Below are 23,650 nucleotides of genomic sequence, written 5' to 3' on the forward strand. Positions count from 1 at the left end.
GTAGCGTGCGGTCATCCGGAGCTTTGGAGTGTGTTGCCATCAGTATGCTGATGACATGCAGCTGTATTTCTCCTTTTCATCTTCTTCAGGTGAGGCTGTCAATGTGCTGAACCAGTGCCTGGCTGCGACAATGGACTGGATGAGGGCTAATAAACTGAGGCTCAATCCAGACAAGATGGAGATGCTGCTAGTGGGTGGTTCTTCTAACTGGATGGTGGATGTCCAACCTGTCCTGGATGGAGTTGCACTCCCCTGTAGGAGCAGGTTTGTAGCTTGGGGGTCCTCCCAGAACCATCTCTGTCACTTGAGGCTCAGGTAGCCTCGGTGGCACGGAGTGCCTTCTACCAGCTTTGGTTGATGCCCCAGCTATGCCCTTATCTGGACAGGGATAACCTGGCTTCAGTGGTCCATGCTCTGGTAACCTCCAAGTTAGATTACTGCAATGCACTCTACATGGGGCTGCCTTTGAAGCCAGTTCGGAAACTGCAGCTTGTGCAAAATGCAGCTGCCAGATTGGTAACAGGGACCAGACCCTTCGAACATATAAAACAGATTCTGGCCTGCTTGCATTGGCTGCCTGTATGTTTCCGAACTCGATTCAAGGTGCTGTTTTTAACCTATAAAGCCTTACATGGCTTAGGACCACAATACCTGATGGAATGCCTCTCCTGACAAGAACCCACCTGTACACTACGCTCAACATCCAAGGCCCTCCTCCGGATGCCTCCTCCGAGGGAATCTAGGAGTCTGGCAACAAGGGAGAGGGCCTTCTCAGTGATGGCCCCCAAAGTATGGAATGATCTATCTGACAAGGTGCACCTGGCACCAACAGTGTTATCTTTTTGGCGCCAGGTCAAGACTTTGCTCTTCTCCAAGTCATTTTAGCATGTTTTTAAATTGCTTTTTAAAAATGTGTTTTTAAATTTGTATATTTGTTTTTAATGTTTTTAATTGTTGTAAACTGCCCAGAGAGCTTCAGCTATGGGGCAGTATACAAATGCAATCAATCGATCAATAAATGTGTCGAAGCTTTTATGCCTTAACAAGAAATTAGAATTGGGACAAGCAACACAAGCATGGACTATGATTAATTCCCAAGATGAAGGAGAGTCACCAAGGAGGTAACCAGTTTATTTAAAGCAGAGATGGAAAACCTATGGTCCTCCAGTTGTTACTTGACCATAACTCTCATCATTCCTGAACACTGGCCATGCTGGCTATGGATGACTGAATTTGGAGACCAACAACAACTGATTTAAAGAATTTCATTATTTGCAAAGACAACCTAGAATCGCTTAACCATTGTTTTCCAATCATGGCTTTAAGCTTCTCTTCTTGCTTTAAATCTATCACTTTTTTTTTTAAAGCAGGAGAAGTACAGATTGTAGCTTTGGAAAATCTTTGGGTTTATTAAGAGCAGTGTACCAAACTTGAAGCATTACCTTCTTCATCAAGGCTACAATAACTCTGCCCCTCTGTAAGCAAGTCATGCTTTTCATCTTTCCAATCTTGGCTAACCATGGAAACAAATTCCTGTGATGTAGCCTTCAGAGCAGCAATGGAATTGCATCGTTTCTTCGAAGGAGAAGACTTTAAAGCTGAAAAAATAATAAAATCAAGGCACATAAATTAAGTATAGATAAATTAAGTAAAAAGTTTTTAAGCAGGATTTTTCAATGTTATACAAACTCTTTCACAATATCTTGTTCATCACACATCAGTGTTGCTGGCTGTCACAAAAGAAGTTTGATGAGCTTTCTCAAATAACTGGTATTATCCCAAGCACTATGCAAGAATGTAATTGTCTTCAGAAAACTCTATAATAGAGGCCAGCATAAATCTGAGACGTATTAACATTTAGCGATACAATAATAAAACTTGAATTGAACTTTTTCATGGCAAGGGGCTAGTAAAAAGCAAAGTATCTGGTATATTATCACTATGTAATCTCTTCATCTAATAAAAAATAGCATTTGGCCATTTTTCTGCAGAATACATTTTACAATATACAAGATAACGGTATAAACCTAAATCTTCTTACAAATAAAATTACAAGGGAGAAGTTTGACTACAAATATAATCCAAAACAAACCACACACACACACAAACAGAATATCTGAAATTTTATTGTAAAGAACTTCAAGAATGTTTTAGGGATATAACCTATAACCTGCATATTTTATATTAAAAATAAATGACATCTGTGCTTGTATAAATAGAAAAAGCTGCTTGAACCTTAAGATCTGTAGAGGCACCATAAGGTTGTATGTTGCTGCTCATGTTGATACACAGGCATGTCTCAGGGCACATATGCAGAGGGATCTCCAAAAGAATTGCAGAGTCCTGTTCAATTCCTGCCCCCAAGCCTTTCGCACAAATGCAGCAGGCACAGCATCAGAGCAGTGACAAGAACAAGAAACCTCTGCATGAGTATGTTGTTGCTATGTGCCTTCAAGTCGACTACGACTTATGGCAACCCTATGAATCAGCAACCTCCAACATAATCTGTCGTGAACCACCCTGTTCAGATCTTGTAAATTCATGTCTGTGGCTTCCTTTATGGAATCAATCCATCTCGTTTGGTCTTCCTCTTTTTCTACTCTCTTCTGTTTTTCCCAGCATCATTGTCTTTTCAAGTGAATCATGTCTTCTCATGATGTGACCAAAGTATGATAACCTCAGTTTCATCATTTTAGCTTCTAGTGACAGTTCTGGTTTAATTTGTTCTAACACCCAATTATTTGTCTTTTTCACAGTCCATAGTATGCACAAAGCTCTCCTCCAACACCACATATCAAATGAGTTGATTTTTCTACTATCTACTTTTTTCACTGTCCAACTTTCACTTGTGTGGGATATTAAGGCAATAGTTCGATAATTACTGCATTCCTTGGGATCCCCTTTCTTTCGAATTGGGATGTATATGGAACGCTTCCAGTCTGTGGTCCATTGTTTAGTTTTCCATATTTCTTGGCAATTTTTTGTCAAATTTGGACAGATTCAGTATCTTGTAGCAACTCTATTGGTATGCCATCTATTCCTTGTGATTTGTTTCTTCCAAGTATTTTAAAAGCAGCTTTCACCTCACATTCTAAAATTTCTGGTTCTTCATCATACGGTTCTTCCATGAATGCATTTGTCATCCTGGCATCTCTTTTATAGAGTGTATTGCTTCCATCTTCAGTGTATTGCTTCCATCTTCCTTTTATTTCATCTCGGTCAGTCAGTGTGTTCCCCTGTTGATTATTATTCAACATCCCTACCCTTGGCTTAAATTTCCCTTTCATTTCTCTAATCTTTTGGAATAGGGCTCTTGTTCTTCCCTTTTTGTTGTCCTCTTCTATTTCTATACAATAACTATTGTAATAGTTCTCTTTGTCCCTACTTACTAGTCGCTGTATAGTTGCATTAAGGGTTCTGAAGGTGTTTCTATCTCCTCTTGCTTTTGCTTTCCTTCTCTCTTTAACCATTTTAAGAGTTTCTTCAGTCATCCATTGAGGTTTTCTCTCTTTTTAACTAGAGGTATTGTCTTTTTGCACTCTTCCCTGATAATGTCTCTGACTTCAGTCCATTGTTCTTCTGGTTCTCTGTCAACTAAGTTTAAAGCCTTACATCTGTTCCTTACTTGATCTTTATATTCTTGTGGGATGTTATTTAAATTGTATTTTGGCATTATGATTGCTTTGTTCTTCTTCTTTAGCTTTACTCTCATTTTCTATATGGCCAGTTCATGATCTGTACTGCAGTCTGCTCCTGGTCTTGTTTTCTTAGAGAGTATGGAACTTCTTCCTCTTCTGCTACCAATTATATAATCAATTTGATTCCTATATTGACCATTTGATGATGTCCATGTGTACAGTCATCTTTTTGGTTGCTCAAAAAATGTATTCGCAAGAAACAAATTATTGGCTTCACAGAATTCAATAAGTCTTTCTCCTGCTTCATTTCTATCTCCTAAGCCCCATTTCCCCACAATTCCTAGTTCTTCTTTGTTCCCTGCTTTTGCATTCCAGTCCCCCTTGATTATCAGCACATCTTGTTTTGGTGTGTGATCAATTTCCTCCTGTACTTCTGCGTAAAATCTCTCCAATTCCTCTTCTTCTGCGTTTGCCGTTGGAGCATAGAGTTGGATGATGGCTATGTTAATAGGTTTCCCGTTTAATCTCATTGATATCACTTGCTCAGACCTTGCCTTGTAGCTCCTAATTGCTTTTGCTACATCAGTTCTCACTATCAAAGCAACCCCATTTCTTCTTGATTTCTCATTTTCTGCATAAAATATTTTGTAGCCTGATTGAAAATGTCCCAATTCCTGTACATTTTAATTCACTCATGCCAAGTATTTGTAATGTTGATACATTCCATTTCTTACTTGACAATTTCTGACTTCCCCTGGTTCATGCTTCTCACATTCCATGTTCCCATTGTGTGCATCGTACAACTCCTGGCTCTCCTTTCACATCTGTGCACATCAGCCTCTGGGCTTCCTTTCAGCTTTGACCCAGCTGCATCATTAGTCACAACGCTACTCATACTTGTCCTTTGTTTTTCCCCAGTAGCTCGGTGAGTGCCTTCTGACCTGGGGTTCTCATCTTCTAGCACTATCTTGTGTTGCATTTTGGATACTCTGTTCATAGGGTTTTCGTGGTAAGAGGTATTCAGAGGTGGTTTACCATTGCCTTCCTCCAAGTTTGGATGTATCTTAGTCTCGTGTCTCAGCTTTGACCATTCCGCCTTGGGTGCCCCTGCTTGGAGTCTAGCCTCTTGGTTTAGACTCCTGATGGCATTGCTCTCAGCTTCTTCAACACTCTCAAACTCCCTCACCACGTTAAGGTGTGCATCCTAAAGGGGCATGACTATGACTACCCATCAAATCTGTACTCTGTTTGGTCATGGAATGCAAACATGCTCCTTCACTAAGGAGAGTGTAGTAAATTGAAAGGAATTCTGCATGCCGGCGTAGGATTGACATTTCCCATACCAAACTGGTGCATGCACACAGGGGATTGTAGGTAGATGAAAACAGGATTCTGCTATTCATTATGGGGATTCCTCTATGCATGCTTGCACTGGGAAGGATCATTCCCATGGTGTTCCCTGCACAAACCTGTGCATAGGAATTCACAAAATCCTTGAATGATATGTTCTATATTACATACGTCCAGGTAACATAGGTTATAAGCATCCAGACTGCAAGGTTTGCTATGCTCACAAATAAGCTAGAAAGTTATGAAGTGCTATGCCAGCACTATGTAGCAGTGGAGGGTTATTATATCAGAATCATAGGCAGAAACACCATTACAAAATATTAGGAACAGGGTGTTATGGCCAGTCCACCTGCAAAAACTTCTAAAACTACTCCTCTGAGAGGACTTACAGCATGACTTATGTAACATTAGCTTCCGAGATCAGACGAGATTGGGCGTGTTCAGGGTAGTATGGCCATAGACCTATGTAACATTATATACCTTAAGAAGAGTTCTGCTGGATCAGATCGAGACTGCTTTGTATGAGATGGTACACCAAACTATAGCTTACCAAGACCATGTGGCCTCCAGGAAAGGAGGTCACAGCCGCTTTGCTCCTCCCTTGTCATTTTTGTGCTGCACTGTGGGGTTAATGTGTTGCCCAAACCAGGACTCATAGTTAAGCTCTCTTCTCGCTAACCATGACCTGTAGCCCTTCTTAGTTACAGTTCATGATTAATGAAAAAAGGTTTCACCTCAACTCCCCATTTGGATGGCACACTAAGCCAAACCTTGGCTTAGGTCAGCATAGCATGGCAGTGGAAAGGTCTGGGGAGAGACTGTGAGCTACTCTCTGTGACCCCACACATTTGTGCAGTCCAGGTAAGCCATAATTTGGCTTACTGTTGTGCAACCAACTCCAGGAGTCCATCTAGTCCAGCATCCTGTTTTCAACAACAGCCAGCCAGATTCTTCTGGAACCACATGACAGAGCATGAAGGCAACAGCCCTCTCTTGCTGTTTGTCTCCTATCAACATTTAATGCGGCTCTCCACTTCCTATTCTTTTGCATGCAGAGCACCCACTGATAGTGCTAGCTGTCTTACAGGCTAAGTCATCACTCAAAATATATTTTCAAGGGGTCTCCATAAGCTAAGTAAAAGCCACTTTGAGACATTTTTTGTGGAAAGCAACAAATAAATAAAATTAATAAAAACAACATAAAGAATAGCTCTAAGATGATTAATTGTGAGATGGCACCTACCTTGATTTTTTTTGAACACCCTGGAACTCATAAACTTTAAAAACCTGTCAGCATAAAAACTTGGCCTGTGCACTGAAACCGTGTCCTACAAGACAAGAAAAGTATTTAATATCAGGACAATCAGACAGAATATTTTTTTTAAAAAAACCAGTAAATTGTGAAATCCAATGGTATTCATCTGCCTTTCCCTGCATATCTCCAAAATCTGCTATGGGGGACGCAGCAGATTTTGGGGGGTGGGGAGTAGCTACAGAGTGAGGAGGGAAAAAGAAGTTTGTCTATGTGACCTTGGATGTCATCCATTGTTTATGATGGAATAAAATTGTGAAACATCATTAGATCATATAACCAAAAAAATTAAATATTTGTCTCTCACTATCAAGGTATCATTGCCAAAATGTACTCCTCATCTTCAGATAATTTAATTTCATAAAAATATTTACAGAATACCACATTCATTTCCCCCTGCAATTTGTCAGGGAAAGTTAAAGATTACTCCCTCTATTTAAACACTGAAATGTTGTCTTAAGGCTTACTAAGGTGTCTTTATCCATTTCCTTACAGATCAGTAATGAAGATAGACATACCAGATGCAGTTGTCTTAACAAACAGCAAACTCGTATATGGATGTTAGTTTTTTTGAGGCCTGAATGTAATGCTGGAGTTGGGGATGGGAATTATATTAATTACCAACACTATGACTGTCGGGGGTTAGGATGTTATCTAATTTCTTCACAATTGGAAAGTCAACCTTATTTCTTATATGTTAATTTAAGAAAGATTTTTGCACTATAGTCCATGCAAATATCATCACAGTTTTGTCCATCCCCAGTCAAAACTACATTTGCAGCCACTTTCTCTTTGAGAGAGCCAGTGTGGCGTAGTGGTTAGAATGTTGGACTACGACCTGGGAGACCAGGGTTCAAATCTCCACACAGCCACGAAGCTCACTGGGTGACCTTGGGCCAGTCACTGCCTCTCAGCCTCAGAGGAAGGCAATGGTAAACCACCTCTGAATACCGCTTACCATGAAAGCCCTATTCACAGGGTTGCCATAAGCTGGAATCGACTTGAAGACAGTCCATTTCCATTTTCTCTTTGAACCTTACCTTTTCCTTTCCTTCAGTCTGTTTTCCCTATTATCACTATGTACACTGTAAGACTGTGGGACAGGGATCTCTGTGTTTTGCTTATTTTATTCCAAAAAGCACATTGATTAACACAGTATAAAATAAGCAAATACATCAGTGACAACAGCATATATATCCTAATGACACATGTAGTATATGATTGACAGTAGCAGCAGTAATGAATATAAAATCATATATCTAAACATTATAACAATACAAAGCATGGCTTACCCCATCATAAACAAGTGCTTTCCAGGAATGCTCCAATTTCTTTATTAACCTAATGACACACCAACAAAATTAGCTTAATGAAATACACTCCATCTTATAGGAGCTTTAAATCTAGGAGCTGTATCAGTATCAAAATAATGTTAGAATATTATTTACCTGTAAGACTGTAGGATATCAATAATGCCCATAAACAGCAACAGCTTTTCTCCTTTGTAGCTTTTAGCTGGAATGCCTCCCATTCTGACAGCAGCAACAAAATAATTTTGACATATTGTGCATTAGACCTTCTTTCAAATTACAAATGAAATGTACAGTACTAACAATAAAAATAAAAGAGCCCATAGTATTGATGTTTAAGATAACACATGCCAAGGACAACATGATCTGGGTAACAAAATGGGTCTTAAAAGCAAACTTCTTTTTTAAAAAAGTGTATTTCTACTGTGATTTCCCAGTAATTCACAGTTAACAACCATCGGAGCACACCATTCATTTTACACACAACTTGGTGCAAATACTGAGTGCAAATAACATCACGGAGTATCAAACAGCACCGGCTGTGAATAGTATCACAGAGCAGTTTGAATACTTGCTCATGGGGAAAGATAATCATGCAGAAGAACTTCAAGGAGGCTGATCCCATGGCTACAACATGCACAGGTTTTATCTAATGACAGAAAGGTACACAGGTCAAGGGTTTCAGACAGATCTCTTACGGCAGGGGTGGGGAACCTCCAACCCACAGGCCAACTTTGGCCCACCAGATCATTCCTGACAAACCATGCCCACCCACCCCATCCCTGATGGCATAGATAATGTCAGGTGTGGGGCCAGTACCTGCATGGCTTCAAAGGAACAGTCAGGAGCTTAAAATGATGAGCAGTGGGAGCATGCATTGCTCCAGTTTCACAAAGGGGTTTGTATTACAACCCTTGCTAAAATGGGGGAACACCCCCTCCATTTTAGCAGCAGTTTTCCTGCAAGTCCTTTTGTGATCCTGGAGTAAGCACTCCTTCAAACGGGGCTTGTCACCCAACATCATTGTGACCTCAGGTGATGCACAGGTGGGTGGTCCCACCTTCATGTCTAATTTGGCCTGTGAGAGGTAGAGCAAATACAGATCTGGCCTGCCAGGGAAAAAAAGTTTCTCCAGCTCTGCCTTACAATCTTTGAAAATATGTGTATCCATTCTGTGCAGATGGAGAAAGGGCTGTCCTCCATGTTGAACAAAATCATTGTCTCCATTCTCCTATAGGTGCACAGCAGGGCTCAGGATTGTGTGGGGAAGCTATTCTTAAGCTGTGCATTATTTCAGCAAAAGTAACGAAGATTGCCCTAAAAGTTGTCTACAGGTGGCATCCGATACCAGTTAGGCTCCACTGCATTAATAGAATCATATCACCTAGATGCTGGAGGGGGTATGGGGAAGAGAGCACGCATTCTTTCTTATTTTGTGGACTTGTCCAAAGGCAAGCATTTTGGGAAATAGTCTTTGGGACTATATCAGATACTACACAGCATCTGGTCACTTTGGACCCTGCTCTGGCCCTTGATCCATCCTTCTGAAACAAAGGGGGCAGGTAGTGCATGAAGACTTTGTAATACTGTTACTTGTGACGGCTAGAGTAGAAGTTGCCCAATTCTGGAAAACATCAGATGGTTTTACTGTAAGTAGCTGAATGGCTCAAGTATGGCAGCTGGCTCACTATCAATGAGCTAGCAAAGGACAAATGGAGAACAAATTTGTGGACAAGTGGGTGCCATTTGGACTGTATATAGAAAAGGGGTCCTCAGGGATTACTCCACCCAACCACCAGAAATCTTTCTGGACTGATCTACACCCACAACTGATGGGGAGTAGTTTGCTCCATAGTCAATCTTTATAAAGGTTTTTATATAAAATAAAATAAAGTGCTTAGTATTTAAAAATCGCTAAGTGATGTATAACATAAAAAATACACAATATAATTAAAACAAAACTACAACATAAAACAGTAGTATAAAAACATACTCTTGCTTGATCTCTCAGTGGCTTTTGATACCATTGACCACAGTATCCTCTTGGACCATCTCAGTGATTTTGGAGTTAGTGGCACTACGTTGCAGTGGTTCTGCTCCTACCCATAGTGCTGGGTTCAGAGAACAGCACTGGGGGATTCTGTGTTCCCAGGTCCAGAAGTTGCGAAGCTCACCAGTTCTAGATAGGGTTGCACTCCCTCTGAAGGAACAGGTGTGTGGTTTTGGGGTGCCCTTTGATCCATCTTTGTCACCGGAGGCTCAGATAACTTCTGTGACAAGGAGTGCCTATCAGCAGCTTAGGTTGGTATGCCAACTATGCCCTTTGCCGGACAGGAATAGAGAGCTTCACCAACATGATTCATGCATTACTAACCTTATGATTGGACTACTGTAATGTGCTCTATGTGAGGCTTCCCTTGGGATTGGTCTGAAAGCTGAAGTCAGGAGTGAAGCACCTGGACGCGCACATATTGTGTGCTGACGGAACTGCACCGGCTGCCAATGAGCTATGGGGCCATATTCAAAGTCTTGTTGTTAACATATAAAGCCCTGAATGACTCAGTACTAGGTTACCTGAAACATCACCTGCCCATTTAGACCTGTAAGATCACTTAGATCATCTGGGGAAATTCTAGTCTTGGTATTGCACCCTACAAAATAGCATAGGGTGGTGACCTGAAAAACAGGCATTTTCCACTATTGCTCCTTGACTATGGAATACCCTTCTCTCTTCCATATGTGAAGCAGGAATAATCAGTTGCTTTAGACATGTTGTAAAGACATATCTTTTTGCCCAGGCTTTGCTGACACATAAGATCAGACCCTGTTTTCATTAGTTTGAATTCTCTGAATTCCTGTTTTTATTTGCTTTTATACCACCGTTTTATTATACAGCCATGAGAGTGGCTGTATACTGTAGTCAGCATGGATTTTTCGCATTCCACAATGTTAAACTGAAAATACCTCCCCATGCCATTCTGATGCTTCCCATAAGCTCATTTCAAAACAAAACCTTACAAAACTTATAGTCCTGAACTCAGAAATGCTTGCTTAACAACCCTCTAAATTCTCATGGCAATACACAAAACAGTCAAAGAGAATTGTGAGTTCAAAGTGTAAAAAGAGAGAGAAAAAAACCAAACCCGCTTTGGACTTTTTTCACTCAGAGTTCCCATAATCTGTTGAAATTCATTAAAAATCAGCCATGTTCACAGAGTACCTGGAATCCTATTACTGACCTTGCCCCAGACTCTGACCTTCCATCTTCTGCAGTTTAAAAGTTTAAAAAATGCCTGGCTGATTTTTAATTAATTTAAGACATTTTGCATTGAATGATAAGTCCGGGCATGCACAGTAAGAACCAACTGTCAGTGTTCTAAAAGCCAGATCACAGCTGCTGGGCTTGCCTAATCGGGGGCCACACCCACATTGATTTCACTTTAAACAGTCATGGCTTCCCCCAAAGAATCCTGGGAAGTGTAGTTTGTGAAGGGTGCTGAGAGGGGGCTCCTATTCCCCTGACAGAGCTCCAGTGGCTAGAGGGGGTTAACAGTCAGGTGCTCTGATTGAAGCTCTGTGAGTGGAACAGGGCCTCTCCTAGCAACTCTCAGCACCCATCACTAACTACACTTCCCAGGATTCTTTGGGAGAAGCCATGACTGTCTAAAGTGAAATAAAGGTCTGGTGTGGATGTGGCCATTGACAGCTTTGGTTTAAATTTGGGTGGGAGGCTACATGTGCCTGCTGTAGAATAAAAAGGTGGGAGAAACCATGAAGAAGAATGACTCTGTTCACAATGTTTTCTTTTTGGAGAGGAAAGGGGCTTCCCTTCTGCCCAGTGCCCACCCACCCAAGCTCCTCCCCTCCTCCTCCCTCCCTCCCCCTCCTGTTCCTGCCACCACTCACCACATGCTCAGAGGCACGTTACCAAATTCTTCCAAGCTACACAGCAAGTGGATTGGACTGTGAAAGACCAACCCAAATGGTGTTTGCATTTTGACAAATTTGTAGGGCAGTACAATATCTCAGAAAGGAGGGCTGGTCTCCTGCTCTCCTGGTTCATTCACTATAGTTGTCCAATTTCCCTTCTTTTTAAAGTTTGATAGAAATATTTGTTGACTATAGGTCCGTTCTTAAACCGCAAGGTTTTTTGCCTATTAGTAAATTGGTTTTAGGTTGTATTGTTTTAGTGATGCTATTTTTGTGTTGTATACCTTTAGAGATTAAAAAAAATATATGAAGAGGTTATAAACACTTTAAATAAACAAAAATACAAAAACAATTTTAAAATTTGCTCTTGGGAGAGGTTCATCCAGAGCACCACCCAGAGCCTGGCAGCATATTGCTGTTGTTGTTATGTGCCTTCAAGTCAATTACAACTTATGGTGACCCTATGAATTAGCGACCACCAATAGCATATGTCGTGAACCACCCTGTTCAGATCTTGTAAGTTCAGGTCTTTGGCTTCCTTTATGGAATCCATCTCTTGTTTGGTCTTCCTCTTTTTCTACTCCCTTCTGTTTTCCCCAGCATTATTGTCTTTTCTAGGGAATCATGTCTTCTCATGATGTGTCCAAAGTATGATAACCTCAGTTTCATCATTTTAGCTTCTAGTGACAGTTCTGGTTTAACTTGTTCTGACACCCAATTATTTGTCCTTTTTGCAATCCATGGTATGCGCAAAGCTCTCCTCCAACACCACATTTCAAATGAGTTGTTTTTTCTACTATCCGCATTTTTCACTGTCCAACTTTCACATCCATATATAGAGATCGGAAATACCATGGTCTGAATGATCCTGACTTTAGTGTTCAGTGATACATCTTTGCATTTGAGGACCTTTTCTAGTTCTCTCATAGCTACCCTCCCCAGTCCTAGCCTTCTTCTGATTTCTTGACTGTTGTCTCCATTTTGGTTAATGACTGCACTGAGATATTGATATTAGTGTACATAATATTAGTGTACATAATAAGTGGTAGTCCCACATCTGAGAACTGATCACAGACTGCCTTGCCCTTGTGTATCTTGTCTACAGCTATCTTCCGACTTTTGGATAACCAACCCTGTGTAGTAAAACCCTCCTGAGATTTCCAAAGATGGGCAACTTCCATTCAAACTGCTGTCATGAGAAATATAATCAGATCTTTATATAGTCTCTTTCTACATTGCAACGGGAGTATAGATAGGAGGACCAAGGGCTGTTAGACAGGATATCTGACATTGCAAACACTATCTGCCAGAATATATGTAACCTTGAAAAAGTCCACCACAAATTGTAGAAACAGCATAGTGTCTTACACCCTCTTCCAACAATACTGGGAAATGGCATTATGTCATATACAATATGCAGAAATGGAGCTTGACAGGAGTTCAGTGTCATTTGTAGATTCCCTGACCTGAGGCTGAGATTGTGCAGAGAGCTTGTTTGGACCCAATGTCCCTCCAAGTATTTTTTTGGTCTGAGGACCATGAAGTCTGTTTCCCATGAAATATTTAAGCCTGCGGTACTGCATATTGTATATAACATAAACTGCCCCTTTACATTCAGTGACCTTACTCAATCAAAAACTTTCAAAAAGTGTTAGGGAGCATGCAACCTCCCCTGGTCTGTATCTCTTTTTGGAGAAAGTCAGCAGTTGCTGTTTCTAAAGGCACTTTTTCTTTTCACATACTTGCATTTCTGTTCAGATAACTCCAACATTCCATGTAACCTTACATAATTAACCTTATTCACTATGGTATTTGCCCAGATAGCATCAATAATGCCAGGGATTTAAAGATATACATGTGCTTCTTTTTTTCCAGAGCAGATGATGGATAAACTGATCTTTTCTCACTCTCTTTTTATTTTCTGGTCTGCAGGAGCATATCGTAAGTGCTTCTTTCCAAAGATACTGGATTTAAAGCTATCATTTCATCATTCACAAACTGAAAGCTAGGCAGCTCATCTGAGGTGTAATATTTGGGACAGGGAATATCATTTAGAAATAGCCAGTAACTCATTTTAAGAATAGATCTTTAGAAACTTACGTATTGGTACTCTCCGTGATGACACAGTCCCCAGTTTTTCCTGGACCTTGTATCGATTCCATAGCTGTAGAATAGAGAACTCTCTGTCCCCCTGGCCGTTTTGAATCAGATGTGTTTTGAGAAGTTTCACCTTCTCTCTCTTTTGCAGCACTGTCCAGTACGTGGATTCCAAGCAGTAAGCTATAATCCATTATTTTAAAGCTTTCCAGTACCTAGTAATAAAAAAATTTAGATTGAAATTGGTTATGTTGCCAAAGCCAAAAGGCTAATGTCACAGGAGTAAAAGAAAAACTAAAGTTACAAATTTTAATAGGTATAAACAATGTGCACAATCTGGTATCCTACAATATCAAATATAAAATCTAACTAGAGTACAGTACTCTACCAGCTACAGAATGATGTGATTTACAAAACAGAGATCAGCATAATAACTGAGAGACTAGAACCTAGCAACAGAATTTTGTACTACAGAATTCAAAGAACACTGTATTTCTGCTACGTTTTAGAAAGCTTTAATAAGAAACAGTTAATATGAGCAATGAATGTGCTAAGTTATGAAGAGAGATGGTACTCATTTATTATTTTCTAAGTATAGCAACTAAATATGGCAACGTGTAAGATTTCTTTGATAACTAATCAACAAAAGGTAATTTACTCTAATGTGCTTGTAGTCATTACAGTTTTGAGGTGGTCCACTATTAAACACATTTTGTGGGAGTGGGGTGAAAGGGAGGCACCATTCAATGTGCTTCATTCCAAAGCTGGTGATTAGTATAATTACACCATTTTGAATAAATGGAACATTTCAGTATACCAACATCAGTAGATGCTTTACATGGATCAATACTTGCAACTGTGATACAAAGAGAAAACAGCTGCTGGAATCCAATAGTAGAAAATTAAAATAATAAACAGTAATTATTAAAAAATATAGTATTGATAGAAAATTATAACAGATAATGGAAAAACAGCAAATCTCTTTGAATACTAGAGGAGGCCTGTTAATGCTTCTGCACCTTGAACTGGGGAATTACAAGCTTAAGAGAGACTTTAGTTCTCACGAAGAACTGTAATTATGTGTGTGTATGTACGTGTACACACAAACACACACACACAAATGTGGCAACATTCCTTAGTTGCTTTTCATTTTCTGCTGGGTTAGCCTGACTCCAGAGAAACAATTATATGCCTATAACATGCAGCATTACTGATTACATGTTATTGACAACTAGAAGGGAGTCAACACTGCAAGCTACTGAAAAATTGAAGGAAAAGTTGATTCCCTTCTATAGTTTAATGACAATATAAAAATAAATTTGAACTCAAATTTTTATATTTGATTTACTACTAAATGTTCTGTTCTCCAAATAAGGTATAAAGAAACTTGAATGAAATTTCCTGTAATATGTGTGTGTTTTATCAAGATACAACTGCTTTCTGCAGACTATTAATACAAAACCACAGCACCGTCCTCCCACATCATCCCATTAAAACAAGGCATATTTTCAGTGAGTTGTTAACATTTTGTTACTGACAGATGGTTTGTTTTTCTTCTTCTGTAGAAACAAAACATTATCTTCACATCAGAGTTTGAATAGTTTTTTTCAACATTGCAGCATCCAATGAATTATACAGTGAATAATGACAATTCACCCAGCTGCGTAAGGAAGGACAAGTATTCCATAAAAACATTAGATTATTGCATATCCTATATTTATACCACACCAGAAAAACATTTGGAATTGCAAACTATTAAAGTTTGACTACAGCCCAATGGGAAGGAACATTTGTCTCACTTTTTCATAAAACAAATATTTAATCAGGAAGGTGTACAATTTTTTACTCTTGATCCTTGACTACACATTCAGCTGCATCTCAAAGCTTAAAAGGATTTTGAATGAATGCCTTTACTGTGCTAGCCATAGATCAAAACGGCTGAACATGCTTGAACCCCAAAACACACTTGAACATCAAAATATAAATATACAGAAATATAAATACATACATGCATAAAACACAATGTATTCAATATACAATGATACTAAATGAAAGTATTGCACCATAAAATATATCTTTAAAAAGGATTGTGATGTTTATGGGGTCCCTTGCAATCTGACTCCAGATTGTCCTTCAGATCAGTCCCTCAGGCATGCCTCTGAGTCCAAACCTTCCTTAGATAGTAGCTGCCGCCATCTATGTTCTTGCAGAGAGCAGCTGGCCTCCCCTTTTGTATACTGACTCAGGCCTAGGCCCACTTCACTCGTGGGGTGAGATTTATCTTCTAAACCACTCAGAATAGATCATAGAATAATAGTGTTGGAAGGCTCCTATAAGGCCATCAAGTCCAACCCCCTGCTCAATGCAGGAATCTAAATCAAAGCATGGCTGTCCAGCTGCCTCTTGAATGCCTCCAGTGTCGGAGAGCCCACTACCTCTCTAGGCAATTGATTCCATTGTTGTATGGCTCTAACAGTTAGGAAGTTTTTCCTGATGTCCAGTGGAAATCTGGCTTCCTGCAACTTGAGCCCATTATTCCGTGTCCTGCACTCTGGGACGATTGAGAAGAGATCCTGACCCTCCTCTATGTGACAACCTTTCAAGTACTTGAAGAGTGCTATCATATCTCCCCTCAGTCTTCTCTTCTCCAGGCTAAACATGCCCAGTTCTTTCAGACTCTCCTCATAGGGCTTGGTTTCCAGTCCCCTGATCATCCTTGTTGCCCTCCTCTGAACCTGTTCCAGTTTGTCTGCATCCTTCTTGAAGTGCGGAGACCAGAACTGGACGCAGTATTCACGATGAGGCCTAACCAGTGCTGAATACAGGGGAACTCATACTTCATGCGATTTGGAAACTATACTTCTGTTAATGCAGCCTAATATAGCATTTGCCTTTTTTGCAGCCACATCATACTGTTGGCTCATATTCAGCTTGTGATCAACGACAATTCCAAGATCCTTCTCACATGTCATATTACTGAGCCAAGTATCCCCCATCAGCCAGCATTGCCAATGGTCAGGACAGATGGGAGTTGTGGTCCAACAACATCTGGAGGCACACTGGCTGGGAAAGGCTGCTCCAGCCTATCAAGGTCTCTTTGAATTTTGTTTGTCTTCCATGGTATTAGCTCGGAGGGTAATGACAAGATCCAGGGCCTTTTCTGTGGTGGCCCCCGAATTGTGGAACAGTCTCCCCGAGGAGGTACGCCTGGTGCCTACGCTGTTATCCTTTCGGCGCCAGGCTAAAACCTTCCTATTCTCCCAGGCATTTTAAATGCATTTTAAATACATTTTAAATATATTTAATATATTTTTAAGTATTTTGATGTGTTAATTGCTTTAGTTGTTTTGATATTGTTTAGTGCACTTGTATTTTATATTGTACTTTTGTATGTTGTACACCGCCCAGGGAACCATTGGTTATGGGCGGTTTAAAAATGAAACTAAATAAATAAATAAATATGCCCCCCAATTTTGTATCATCTGCAAATTTGATAAGCATGCTCTGTACCTCCTCATCCAAGTCATTAATAAAAATGTTGAAGAGCACCGGGCCCAGGACCGAGCCCTGCGGTACCCCACTCGTTACTTCCGCCCAGTTTGAGAAGGAACCATTGATAAGCACTCTTTGAGTACGATTCTGGAGCCAACTATGGATCCAACTGATAGTTGTTCCATCCAACCCACATTTAGCTAGCTTGCTAATCAGAATATCATGGGGCACTTTGTCAAAAGCTTTGCTGCAGTCGACATATATTACGTCCACAGCATTCCCACAGTCTACAAGGGAGGTTACCCGATCAAAAAATGAGATGAGATTAGTTTGGCAGGATTTGTTCTTCATAAATCCATGTTGGCTCCTAGTAATCACTGCATTGTTTTCAAGGTGCTTACAGACTGACTGCTTTATAATCTGCTCCCGAGTTTTTCCAGGGATTGATGTTAGGCTGACTGGTCTGTAGTTCCCTGGTTCCTCCTTTTTGCCCTTTTTGAAGATAGGGACAACATTAGTTCTCCTCCAGTCTTCCGGCACTTCACCAGTCCTCCATGATTTCGCAAAGATAATAGAGAGCAGTTCTGAGAGTTCTTCAGCCAGTTCCTTCAATACTCTAGGATACAGTTTATTGGGCCCTGCTGATTTGAACTCGTTCAAAGTGATTAGGTATTCCTTGACCATTTGTCTATTAATCTCAAGCTCCAATCCTGCCCCTTCTACTTCATGTTTCCTAGGAGAGTCACAGACTCTTTTTTGGGAGAAGACTGAGCCAAAGTAGTAATTGAACACTTCTGCCTTTTCTTTGTGATCTGTTATCATTTTGCCATCCTCATTGAGTAGCTGTGCCACCGTTTCTTTTCTCTGTCTTTTACTATGGACATACCTGAAGAAAGATAACCTCAGCTCATTCTCAGCTTTAGTCTTCTTGATACCATCCCTGCAATTCTGTGATACCTGCCTGTACTCTTCCTTTGTGGCCTGGCCTTCTTTCCACTTCTTGTATGTGTCCTTTTTTCTTTTCAGGTCGTCTCTAAGCTTTTTGTAAAGCCACATTGGCTGCTTCTGTTGTTTCCCCCCCTTTTTCCCCGATGGAATTGCTTGCCATTGTGCTTTGATCTGAGGGCCGGGGAGGGGGGGTCACCGTGGTCTATAGGAGTTCTTTTCCTCTCACCAAGCACCCTGTCCAGACGGCAACTGGTCTGGAATGTCTCCACCTTGTACTGGGCCAGGCAGACAGACTAGGAATACTGTTGGTGTACCGTCCACCTTGCTGCCCAACAGCTTCCTTAGCTGAGCTGACAGAGATAGTCTCGGAGGTGCTCTTGAGATCCCCTAGACTTTTGGTACTGGGGGATTTCAACGTCCATGCCGAGGCTGTCTTATCTGGCGCAGCTCAGGACTTCATTGCCTCCATGACAACAATGGGGCTGTCTCAATTTTCTACTGGCCCAACGCATGTGTCGGGACATACTCTTGATCTGATCTTCGCCACTGGACATGGAGATGGTGATCTGGTGGTGGGGTGTTTTTCATCTACCCCATTGTCATGGACAGATCACCGCTTGTTGAGATTTAGACTCACAGCGGCTCTTTCCCTCTGCAAAGGTGGAGGATCTATTAAGTTGATCCGCTCCCGGAGCCGGATGGATCCCGTAGGTTTTCAGAGGGCTCTGGGAGATTTTCCGGCTGATAGGACTGGTGCTCCTGTTGAGGCCTTGGTCGCACTGTGGAATACGGAACTGACCCGGGCTATTGACACGATCGCTCCCGCGCGCCCCCTCCGGTGTAGAGCTCATACAGCTCCGTGGTATACTCCGGAGCTGAGAGCGATGAAACAAGAGAGGAGGAGGCTGGAGTGCAGATGGAGGAAAACTCCCAGTGGATACAACTATGCTTTGGTAAGTGCCACCAATACGTTGTATACAAAAGCGGTAAGGACAGCAAAGAAGCTCTATTTTGCTGCCTCTATTAGATCATCTTTATGTCGCCCAGCGGAGCTTTTTAAAGTCATGCGAGGGCTCTTACATTCTGGCCCCCACGATACTATGGAAACATCTGAGACCCGCTGCAACGAAATTGCTGGACACCTTCAAGATAAGATCGCATGTATCCGCAGGGACCTTGACTCTGATGTTGTGACAGATGAATCCATTGAAGTGTCCGGAGCACGGCCTTGTCCCTCTTTATTGGATGAGTTTCAGTTGATGCAGCTCGAGGAAGTGGACAAGGTGCTTGGAATGGTTCGGGCTACCACGTCTGTTCTGGATCCTTGCCCATCTTGGCTAGTGAAAGCTAGCAGGGCTGGGACCACCGGTTGGGCCAAGGAAGTGGTTAATGCCTCCTTGAGGGAGGGAGTAGTCCCTGGTAGCCTCAAGGAGGCAGTAGTGAGACCTCTTTTAAAGAAACCCTCCTTGGACCCAGATAATTTGAATAACTATAGACCGGTGGCGAATGTCCCTTTTTTGGGCAAGGTTTTGGAGCGGGTGGTTGCCAGCCAACTCCAGGCGCTCTTGGATGAAACCGATTATCTAGATCCGTTTCAATCTGGTTTCAGGCCCGGTTTTGGCACCGAAACAGCCTTGGTCGCCCTGTATGATGACCTTTGTCGGGAGAGGGACAGGGGGAGTGTGACTCTGTTGATTCTCCTTGATCTCTCAGCGGCGTTTGATACCATCAACCATGGTATCCTTCTGGGGAGACTCGCGGAGTTGGGTGTCGGGGGCACTGCTTTGCAGTGGTTCCGCTCCTACTTGGCGGATCGTCACCAGAAGGTAGTGCTTGGGGAACATCACTCGACACCATGGACTCTCTATTGTGGAGTCCCCCAGGGATCGGTCTTGTCCCCCATGCTTTTCAACATCTACATGCAGCCGCTGGGTGCGGTCATCAGGAGTTTTGGAGTGCGTTGCCGTCAGTACGCTGATGACACGCAGCTCTATTTCTCCTTTTCATCTTCCTCAGGTGAGTCTGTTGATGTGCTGAACCATTGCCTGACCGCGATAATGGACTGGATGAGAGCTAATAAACTGAGACTCAATCCAGACAAGACCGAGACATTGTTGGTGAACGCTTTCCCTGCTCAGATAGTGGATGTTTACCCTGTTCTGGATGGGGTTACACTCCCCCTGAAAGAACAGGTACGTAGTTTGGGGGTTCTTTTCGACTCTTCCTTGTCTCTCGAGGCCCAAGTGGCCTCGGTGGCACGGAATGTGTTTTACCATCTTCGTCTGGTAGCCCAACTACGCCCCTATCTGGACGGGGACGACCTCGCCTCCGTTGTCCACGCTCTGGTAACTTCAAGATTGGATTACTGTAATGCGCTCTACGTAGGGCTGCCCTTGAAGACAGTTCGGAAGCTTCAGCTGGTGCAGAACGCAGCTGCCAGATTATTGACGAGGACCAGTCGGTCTTCGCATATAACACCTGTCCTGGCGCATCTGCACTGGCTTCCTATTTGCTTCCGGGCGAGATTCAAGGTGCTGGTTTTGACCTATAAAGCCTTACACGGCGTGAGACCTCAATACCTTGTGGAACGCCTCTCTCGCTATGAACCTACCCGTTCACTTCGTTCAGAATCTAAGGCCCTCCTCCGGGTACCAACCTATCGGGAAGCCCGGAGGGTGGTTATGAGATCCAGGGCCTTTTCTGTGGTGGCCCCTGAGTTGTGGAACAGCCTCCCCGAAGAGGTACGCCTGGTGCCTACACTTCCATCTTTTCGGCGCCAGGTAAAGACCTTTTTATGCTCCCAGGCATTTTAATCTTCTTAACTTTTTAATCTTTTAATCTGTATTTTTAATTTTTGTAGTATTTATTTCATTTTTGTTGTGTTTTTTGTTGTTTGTTCGTATATGTTTTTGTATTTTTATTATGATATATTGTATTTTATCTCGTTTGTTCACCGACCTGAGAGCTATTTTGCTAAGGGTGGTATATAAATTGAAATAATAAATAAATAAATAAAAATTTTAGAAGATTAAATATAAGCCTGTATTTCATAGAAACATAGAATAGAATCAAGAATAGTAGAGTTGGAAATGGTCAATAAGGCCATCGAGTCGAACCCCCTGCTCAATGCAGAAATCCAGATTAAAGCATACCCCACAGGTGGCTGTCCAGCTGCCTCTTGAATGCCTCCAGTAATGGAGAGCCCACCACCTCCCTAGGTAATTGCTTCCATTGTCATACTAACAGTCAGGAAGATTTTCTTGGTTTTCAGTTGAAATCTGGCTTCCTGTCACTTAAGCCCATTATTCTGTGTTCTGCACTCTGGGATGATCAAGAAGAGATCCTGGCCCTCCTCTGTGTGACAACCTTCCAAGTACTTGAAGAATGAGATTGTATCTCCCCTCAGTCTTCTCAAGGCTCAACATTCCCAGTTCTTTCAGTGTCTCCTCATAGAGATTTATTTCCAGTCCCCTAACCATTCTTGTTGTCCACCTCTGAATCTGTTCGTTTCTCTGCATCCTTCTTAAAATGCAGTGTCCAGAACTGGATGCAGTACTCAAGGCCTAACCAGTGCCAAAAAGAGGGGTACAAGTACTTCACGTGATCTGGAAACTATACTTGTTAATGCAGCCTAAAATAGCATTTGCCTTTTTTACAGCCACATTGCGTTGTTGGCTCATATTCCGCTTGTGATCAACAACAATTCCAAGATCCTTCTCACGTGTAGTATTGCTGAGCCAAGTATCCCTTTATTTAATTAAGCGATATAACATTCAGAACACGTAACTGTCACATACAAGTCTTCTAGTTAAATATTATCCTAGCACAACTACTTTTAACGTTCCTCATTTTTACCTCGCCTCCCCACTTCTTCATGGACTTTCCTATCGCTTGTCTCTTATTCCTCTCAGTTTCCCCCTCTAACTGCCCATTCCCAACTGACACTAGTCTTCCTGTCACTCACTCTCTCTTCCCTCAACATTCCATTCCAAAACCCCTACTGTCAATCACTCTGCCACTTACTCTTTTATTAAAGGGATGAAAAGACCATGTTTTAAATGATGGAATTATAATTTACAAAATTCCCCAAGCCTTTAGAAATTTCAATCTACTTTTAAAAGACACTAAAGCAAACAGATTCCAACATGCTAACTTTCATATCATTAAAATCCCAACAAGAAATTGTCAAATTATGAAATATTCAGAAAATTGCCTTTGCCTTCCTTAGCTAGATCAAAGCTGTGAAAGGAAGAATCTCAAATTCTATACTCTTATTAAATTTAGTATTTGTCAAGCTGTTTTTAAATTATTATTTCTCACAACAGCATTTCTCAAATTGTAAGACAGACACCCCACTCCTTAGTAGCACAATGGCCAAGCATTTGCAGTTTTCCTTAGCTGTATGGTAATGCAGCAGCTACCCCAGCTTTTCCGGATAATTAGCAACAGGAAGGGAACAAGATGTCCTGCCTATCCTAAGCCTCGCTGCCTCTGCCTTCTTTTCTTTTGATACCTTTTGCAGTGGAATTCAGGGAGTATTAGCAGTCCATTGGGGACCCATTTAGAAGCAAGCCCAGAGCCAGTAACCATTACACAGAACTAGATGAGAAGAAACTACTTCTTTTTAATAATCCGAATCCCCATATTTGGCATACAGGGGTAGATTTACCAACAGACTAGGTTGAGAGCCTTGACTTTCCATGGGCACCCATGCCTTGTTGTTGTTATGTGCTTTCAAGTCGACTACGACTTATGGCAACCCTATGAATCAGCAACCTCCAAGTGCATCTGCTGTGAACCACCCTGTTCAGATCTTGTAAGTTCAGGTCTGTGGCTTCCTTTATGGAATCAATCCATCGCTTGTTTGGTCTTCCTCTTTTTCTACTCCCTTCTGTTTTTCCCAGCATTATTGTCTTTTCTAGTGAATCATGTTGTCTCATGATGTGTCCAAAGTATGATAACCTCAGTTTCATCATTTTTGCTTCTAGTGATAGTTCTGGTTTAATTTGTTCTAACACCCAATTATTTGTCTTTTTCACAGTCCATGGTATCTGCAAAGCTCTCCTCCAACACCACATTTCAAATGAGTTGATTTTTCTCTTATCCACTTTTTTCACTGTCCAACTTTCACATCTATACATAGAAATAGGGAATACCATGGTCTGAATGATCCTGACTTTAGTATTTAGTGATACATCTTTGCATCTGAGGACCTTTTCTAGTTCTCTTACAGCTGCCCTCCCCAGTCCTAGCCGCCTTGTGATTTCTTGACTGTTGTCTCCATTTTGGTTAATGACTGTGCCAAGGTATTGATAATCCTTGACAAGTTCAATTCCCTCATTGTCAACTTTAAAGTTACATAAATATTCTGTTATTAAAACAAGGCATTTTGCAAAAAAACAAAGCCAAAGAATACCCCCTAATAAGTGTTTATTATTATACTATTACAGTGCAGGAAAAGTCCTTGTTGGCAGGTCTGTTTACCACAGTTTTTGAAAACTTTCTTAAGACCAGGCTATAAGATTCTGAAGAAATACTATATATATGTCTATGTTTATATCTGAAGGAAAAAA

The 23,650-nt window shown here is 41.4% G+C and overlaps 1 protein-coding gene across 6 annotated transcripts in view; it reads right to left on the reverse strand.

Annotated features, from left to right (window-relative positions):
- PIP5K1B (phosphatidylinositol-4-phosphate 5-kinase type 1 beta) overlaps positions 1-23,650 on the reverse strand; it is a 151,806-nt gene that overhangs the window by 28,858 nt on the left and 99,298 nt on the right. For all 6 annotated transcript variants that reach the window (XM_061628705.1, XM_061628694.1, XM_061628665.1 and 3 more), the window contains 5 exons: positions 13,641-13,852; positions 7,749-7,832; positions 7,593-7,641; positions 6,232-6,316; positions 1,443-1,598 (listed from right to left, as the gene is read on the reverse strand). In XM_061628705.1, the coding sequence (XP_061484689.1) occupies positions 1,443-1,598; positions 6,232-6,316; positions 7,593-7,641; positions 7,749-7,832; positions 13,641-13,852 (586 nt within the window). The remainder of the gene's footprint in view (positions 1-1,442; positions 1,599-6,231; positions 6,317-7,592; positions 7,642-7,748; positions 7,833-13,640; positions 13,853-23,650) is intronic.

This window comes from Rhineura floridana, chromosome 1, assembly GCF_030035675.1.
Source record: "Rhineura floridana isolate rRhiFlo1 chromosome 1, rRhiFlo1.hap2, whole genome shotgun sequence".
NCBI lineage: Eukaryota > Metazoa > Chordata > Lepidosauria > Squamata > Rhineuridae > Rhineura > Rhineura floridana.